Genomic DNA, 7,408 nt, shown 5'->3' with positions numbered 1-7,408 from the left:
GGAAGCTTTTCCTGGAGCTTTTTCCACCCACCTACTCTGCCCACCATTAGATCCGCCACTGGATTGCGGGTTGCTTTTCGCAATGGGACGACTTGAAGTGCAGACGAATGTAGAACTAATAGCGCAGAATCTAGTGTAGAGGTTTAACTATTTCGACTTGGGTGACGGGAACACCTATTCCTTTGCGTGTCCGAACTCAAGCCCAACCAAACAACAGTGCCATAGAAAAAAAACATCCACACAACACAAGGAAATGTTGTTTATTCTTTTTATATTACCTCATATTCAAAATAAACTAACCTAATCGTTCAGTAAATAGCTTACAGTAGGATAGAGTCTTCATAACTTTAACAATCCAAACCACTATCATTGTTTATGTCGTCCTCGCTTGCAAAGTCATCACTATATTCGTCCAATCCAAGGGAGTATTCGTCCGACGATAAAGGATCAAAATCATCGTAGTCATCAGAATCGTATTCATCGGATGGATTGTACAAATCTTCCACCCTTAGCGCACCGTAGCGTCTTGGGCGGCGTGGTTGAACAGCATCTAAAAATACAAATCTGGAGAAGATCAATAATCGCACTCGGACATACGAACAAAATAATTATTGCAATTTTGTTTTACATTTTCTCATTGATAAAAAAAACCATAAGTCTACGAACCCATTATTGTATTGTGTATAAATAACGAATATTAGTTTGTGTACTACTAATACATGCATTGCTCAACTCATGTTAACAATTGTATAGACAATAATAGTATAATATGGTTAAGCGGACCTCATGCACAAACATCCAACTACGCATATTATAATAAATAATCCTCAAACTTTTTGGGTAAATTAATTACGCGATTTGAACGTCTACTCGCATTGGGCGATGGGGCTTGCACATTGGATGAATCGTCATACTTACTGGGATCCGGATGGTCGAATTCACGAAAATGCTGCGGATTTCGCCTGTAACAACGTGCCCCGAATGGACACATCGGTGACCCTGGCGGGGGTGGTGGTAGGTTCGGTCTTCGATAGTCAAGGTCACCCGGATGAGCGAACGCACTACGATGATCTTGCCCGGCACGGTAGCATCGTATTCCGAAATCACACGATGGGCGCAACACACCAGGGTTAACAGAATCAGGAGGTATTTCTCCCGATCCTGCTTTGCCATTCGTTCCATCCGGATCAGGCTTGATAGACACAGGGGGCACGTTACTCGCTACAGAGCCTCCCGATGTTCCCGGATTGTTGACACCTGAGTCTGTGTTGCAACTTACAGCGTCTGGATCGGGTTTAATTTGCACTTGCGAAATGTTACCACTTGCAGGCATATGATCGGGATCAGGTTTAACGTCAGCTGCTGTAGTAACTTCTGTATCAGTTGAGTTATGTTCGGGACACATCAGTTTATCAGGATCGGTAGAGTGAGTGACTGGCAGGGTTATAGATGAAGTTGTCGGTTCGTCAACATTATCCTCCCCTAACACTCGTTGCTTTTTCGACCTGTCCTCAATGTCTTCTGCATCATGTTTTCGCTTCGATTGTATGTTATCATGCAATGCGGAATTCTGACTCTCCATTTCCACGGACATATTTGTACTTTGTGAATCTATTTCAGTGGTATCTTCTCCCACCTCGAACCAATCGCCGTCTTGCAGAAGTTGAAACTTGTCTCCGACTTCTAGCAGTATGGCTTCATCTTTTTTCAGTAAGTAATCCGTTTCACTATCCTTTTTCTGGCAAAATATTGAATTTATGTGCAAAGACTCGAGCCGCAACAATAATTTAGTGCCTTTCAATTCCTTCGCAATACGGCCATGAGTTCGGGAAATACGTTTATCATCGCACTAAAAGATTAAAAAGGTTTAGTGGATTGTGAAATACAAACACTGCGCATTTACCTTTCTCGGCTGTACCTACCTCCAGAAACTTCCCACGACCAATTTCTTGGCTATGTTCCGGCACAATCTTCCGGGTTTGCTTGATAGTATCGATAATCACAAGCCTTTTCATCGTATGTTCGATATTGCTTGTTTTCACATGAAGTTACAAGTATTATTTGGACGTTCGAAAGCGCGCGTGTCGGTGATAAATACTGCGCCGCTTTGTTTATCGCTCAGCGGTGTGTTTATGTCTTTTGACGTGAGCTCTGGACAATTTGACAATTTTGAAGCCACTCCACAGTGTGCCAAGTTCGAATTGGCCAGTTTGCAACAGCGACCCAAATGAACAAACCACTCACAATGTATATTACAAGAATTGTTTTACGCAATATTTTTTACAATATAATGAAGAAAGAAGCAATACGGCCTGGCCGTTCTTATTGAATAAAAAAAAAATAATGAAGAAAGTAAAAAAAAACTCAATGAATATCCGATTCTTTGTGGTTGTGATGTATTGAAAGTGTGTTCACTTTTGCTCACTATCGTGAGTTGTTCAAACTGCTATTGTGAGGAATATTCCACGAATGACTCCCAGAGAAAAACATCAGCACAATGACTTTGTGTTGACAGCAGTCAACAGAAATATGTTTTGTATTTGTGGAAATCGAGTGTTTGTTTTCCTTTTAAAATGTTCCATGTTTAAGATTAAAGTTTTTTTATTCACAAATGAAATCTGTATTTCACGTAAAATAATCAGAGCATAGCAGTCCAATATTACCCTTAAATGAAATGGCAATGTCGCAATTAGTTGAAAAATTAAAGGTATTGAAATGTTCTTTATTGCTGATCTCCAAACACTTGAACTAATGTAATCGCTTCTTCCCCGGTTCTCCAACTCTCAGTTCGGTGAAAAGTATGTTTTAGCTAATATTGTAGTTCTGCCATTAGCCAAACCACCGAATAGTGATGAGTGTAAAGTTCCAGCAAGAAACAAATTCCTGACGATCGACATCTGGGAATCGTTTGTGTATCGAAAGCTGTACGATCTGTTCCGCAAACATATTGTCGAACATGATAAAGATCCGCTGTACCAGATAAATACAGAATATCACTTGATTTTCCATGAGCGTCCGTACCTACAGATGAAATATGTGTTTCGGGACAATCACTATCGCACCAGCTTAAATATTCTGTTCAAGGAGAAGCTCACCAATTTGCACGATGCTTGTATCTACGTAGAGATCAGCGATCATGGCCGTGCCATGTTCGACAAAGTGGAAAATCTTGGTAAAACTATACAGCGCTTGTCTAGAGAGATCGAAATGTATAAGCGCGAAAGTGCGAATGTTGTGACGGAAGCAGCTAAGCCAAAATATCCTAGCAACCACTGTGTAGCACCAGAGGTCGAAGAGTACCGGCCAGAACCAGTTAAAAAAAGTACCAGAAATACATTTGAAGAATATGTTCCCGTTACCCGAAATGGTGCATCTCCAGGCATTAAGCGCACTTACAAGCCATCGAAAATAGGTGGTGATGGTGGTAAACCGGCAGGCTATGGGGAGCCTGATCCTTATACACCGGGGACAGTCGACCTACCGAGTAAGATATCGTACACATCAACATCTAGCCCACAGAACAAAATGGACTCGCGAAAACACCTCGTTGCCAGTACAGTTAGGGTCGAAAAAAATCTATTCGGGTCAGACGATGACGATGAGTACGATCCGACGTGTTCAGAAAGTCCTGCCGATCCGCAGACAAAAAACGATAGCGGAAAAGACATGTTTGCTGACAGTGAACAACACTCACCAAGGGACGATGGTGATCGTAAACCAAAATCCTCAGAGCCGGGCTATCATGCGAAGCGGGAAGTTTTACCACGCAGTAGCAAACAAAATAAACGCGGTTTGCTAGCTGAAAGTCCGGAAGAGAAGGCACAACGGAAAGCGTCAAAGAAACCCGGATCGGTAAAAACGGAGGAAGAAAGCCTTAATAAAGTAATGCAACTAAAGAAGGTAATACGCAGAAAAAAAGATGGCTCATTAAAGAAGCAAAGTAAAATAGAGAAAATTTGCGAGGTTGCTACAGAGATTAAAAGACTGTCGAAGGTGGAAGTGCTGTAAGTAGATTTAGATTATTTCGTTACAAAAAGGAAACAAATTTTATTTGTTTTATTTTCTGATAGCGATTGCATCGACTTGTCGAAGGAAGAAATTTTAGACACCTTCAGCCAATACAAACAAGAACTTCATGGCCTATATGTACGGAATAAGGACTACACAGAGCGTCAGTGGAAATCGTCCAATGAGCTGTGTTACTTTACCGATTTTGGTAACATTCTGGATGACGAACAGAAATTTGCGATGATGCAGCATCTGGAAGATGAATTTGTGCCAGAACATCAACAAGGAAAGGTATGACTGATTTATTTTATGCACCTATAATCAGTACATTCTGTATCTAGTACACATATATGTAGATTTGTACAGGAAATTGTGTTAAATTAACAATCGGTGTTATGCTTTACAATTTCAGTACACCGAATTTTTTACCTCGGCACTGGTGATGGAGTGGGGTTTGCGAATTTTCATGGAACGACACAATTTCGTTAGTCGCGAGATAGCCTTAGAACGTATCAAACAGCAGGAAAAGTCCTACATTGCCTCCCTATCGGACGACTTCATGTCAAAGTACCATTAGTAGAGGATAAATTAAAGCGTTTCAGGTGCGAGGTGCTCCGTTCAGTTAGCTCGCTGTACCCGCCATTTCGAATGAATGTTATAGTATGATGTTGAAATCACATTTTTCCGCTTGAAAATGGTTGATTTTATTGTATACATTCTATTTGCAAATAACAGAAGTTGATTATTAGGCAAATTGATTATAACGAACGTACACTACCAGCGGCAGTTCTTTTCATCAGATAATGAAAGAAAAGCAAATCACCATTATTGGACGACCGGTTCATGTTAGTCTTCCATGCCGTAATCATCATCGAAATCATACTCTTCTTTCTCTCCAGCCTGTTCGTTGCTTGAGTTTGCCTGCTTGTTCTGTTGTTTTTTGCGTTTCTTCATCTCTTGCTTCTTGTTTCGATTAGCCGTTTGGTTGCCTTCCAGCAGGAACATCGGATCCTTGCGGAATCGTTTCTCTTCCTCTGCGTAATCGTTAACTTTGCGTTTACGGGTTTTACCATCATCAGTTTTTCCATTCATGGCATCATCTCGCTCAATAATCGTACCTTGGTTTGCAAGATGCGCCAGCTGATCACTCTTTGCCAGGCGCATATGTACTGGGCCCCCTGTATCTACTTCCATCGTAAGGATATCCTCTTGTTTAATAGCCACTTTCATACCGTCCGCATCCCGCATATTGAAGCTTGCCTCATACTGACTGCTCAACTGTTCCACCAATGCATCGAGCTGCTGATCGAGATTAAGCTCCGGCACATTTTCCGACGACGTGACAAGCTGGGCGTCCAGATGTACCTCGTTCGCATCATCCTCCGGTGGCTGGGTACAATATTTGATTTTTCCATTGTTCCAATCTTCAATCAGGCATCTTGCAGCCTTTTTCACGTCCGGTACACCCTTCTTTGCTAGTGCTCCCATGCGAATGGCTTTCTTTGCCAGAAACTCGTCCGTTGAATGGAATTCACTGATGTCGTACAATTTGCAGAAGTACATCATAGTGCCACGTTTCAGAATGTCGTTCGCCAGAGGGAACGGGTCCTGAATTTCCGTCACGCGCTGTGCATTCTTTAGTGCGTAAAATTTGTTTTGATCCTGCTCCTTGGGACGCTGGAAAACGATACCCAGACTGTCGAGTAGTTTTACGTGCGAATCGATTTGCACTTCCTGCATCTGTTTTGTGACACCTGGTTTTGCTCCCACCATGCAAGCACGTTTACGCTTCAAAGAGTTAACTAGCGAACTTTTGCCCACATTCGGTAGCCCTACCACCCCGACGCGAATAGAGGTACGAATGTTGTCACTGCGACAGTAGTTAGCCAACAGCTCTTTCAGTAAATCCGCTCCAATGCAGGGAGAACATTCAAGGGTTTTAGCGGCTTTGAATTTCTTGTGGCCAATATTGGATTTTTGCGCTTGCGTTGTTGCCTTGAACGGAATAACTGGACACGATCGACGCAGATATTTCATCCAGCGCTCCAAATTATCGCGCGGTACAAGATCAGCCTTGTTCAGAATCAGCACTAACCGTTTCTGACCGGGTGCCTCACGGACAATCTTTGCCACTTCAGCGCACCGGGTACCTAGAGGGTCACGGGCATCGACCACTTCCAGCACAACGTCCGCTGCATCGACAACTTTCTTGAACTCCTTGAAATATGCTTTCAATGAATTTTCCCTTCCTCCTCCAGAAACATTAGCATACTCATCCTCCTCGGCTGTTTGTGGGCTGAACTGGTCCTGTCGTTTTTCGGCATCGGTCACCATTGACTGAAGCGTCTTTGAGCGTAACTCCAGTTGACGCTGCTTTTTTTGCAGTTCCTTTTGCTGCTGGCGAAGTTCTTCCTGTTTCTGCTTGTATGCTTCGACTTCTTCAATCACCTCTTTCTTGAAGGGACATATGTTCGGCACTTGGATCAGCTTCTGTTTTTTGCTTTTGAGCTTCGGCAACTTCTTTGCTTCCTTCACCTTCTTGCGTTTGCTTTCGGCAATCTTCTTGATTTTCTTATACCGCAGAGATGCTTTCTGGCGTTTTGATGAACGACCTATTGAAAAACGATTAAAAGATATGTTTCAAGCACAAATGAACAACACTAGACGGTGGAGGTTCTCACATTTTAGCGCTTTTAACGCCATCTCAACTGAGTTATGCTAAAAATCACGATTTCTACTCTAATTTGCGCATCCGAAAGCAGCAAAAACCACGTTTTCTCTCGGTACAAAAGAAAACACCCGGTCTCGACAGACTGCAAACGTCAAATGGGACGAATTGAAAGCACATGGATTTTGGTCACTAGCTGAGCGAGTTTGACAGTTGGAGTTTCTCACGGAATGAACCTGTAGTGAGTTGTGAAATATTGGGTTTAAATTGACGATTTTGTGTTTGTGATGAAATAAACAATAAATCAAAAACCAATTGTAGAAGAATCCTGCGAACAAATACGATCTCATTCAGGTGCCAATGGGTTAAAGTTTGCGTATTTGAGTATTATTCGTTAATCATCAGACTCTTCTGAAATTTCGTGAGTGAGCTGTGAGAAAATTGAGTTTAGGCGACATCTGTGCTTGATTCATCTTGGCGCAGTATACCGTATTGTTGTGTTTGTACGTACCGCGGGCATTATCCATCAGTCACGTAATTTTCTCGTGGTATTGCAAAACATTACTTTTTTCTATTCTAGTTCAATATCTTGCCTTTCTAGATGCTGTTGATGAATGCATGCTTGATACAATGTCGAAAATAATGTGGGAGCTATAATTGTGGCATGTTGTTTATCACCCTGTTCCCGAAGTACTAATTCTGAAAGCGACCGGCGTCGATTCTTCGAGGGTA

At 42.2% G+C, this 7,408-nt stretch overlaps 3 protein-coding genes across 3 annotated transcripts; 1 reads left to right on the top strand and 2 right to left on the bottom strand.

Annotated features, from left to right (window-relative positions):
* Positions 1 to 347: 347 nt before the first annotated feature.
* Positions 348 to 2,015, bottom strand: LOC128708451 (aprataxin and PNK-like factor). Its single transcript, XM_053803428.1, has 3 exons — positions 1,923 to 2,015; positions 919 to 1,849; positions 348 to 550 (listed from the first exon to the last, which is right to left on the bottom strand). Exons 1-3 carry the CDS (start codon positions 2,013 to 2,015, stop codon positions 348 to 350), a joined length of 1,227 nt encoding a protein of 408 aa, XP_053659403.1.
* Positions 2,016 to 2,674: 659 nt separating this feature from the next.
* On the top strand, positions 2,675 to 4,585 carry LOC128708582 (uncharacterized). Its single transcript, XM_053803560.1, has 4 exons — positions 2,675 to 2,707; positions 2,788 to 4,004; positions 4,071 to 4,299; positions 4,421 to 4,585. Exons 1-4 carry the CDS (start codon positions 2,675 to 2,677, stop codon positions 4,583 to 4,585), a joined length of 1,644 nt encoding a protein of 547 aa, XP_053659535.1.
* A 269-nt stretch (positions 4,586 to 4,854) lies between these two features.
* Positions 4,855 to 6,711, bottom strand: LOC128709029 (guanine nucleotide-binding protein-like 3 homolog). The gene is made up of 2 exons (XM_053804014.1): positions 6,690 to 6,711; positions 4,855 to 6,620 (listed from the first exon to the last, which is right to left on the bottom strand). The coding sequence occupies exons 1-2, from the start codon at positions 6,709 to 6,711 to the stop codon at positions 4,855 to 4,857; spliced, it is 1,788 nt and encodes a 595-aa protein (XP_053659989.1).
* Positions 6,712 to 7,408: the final 697 nt, after the last annotated feature.

Source organism: Anopheles marshallii, chromosome 2, assembly GCF_943734725.1.
Source record: "Anopheles marshallii chromosome 2, idAnoMarsDA_429_01, whole genome shotgun sequence".
NCBI lineage: Eukaryota > Metazoa > Arthropoda > Insecta > Diptera > Culicidae > Anopheles > Anopheles marshallii.
This window is presented reverse-complemented; position numbering and strand designations above follow the sequence as displayed.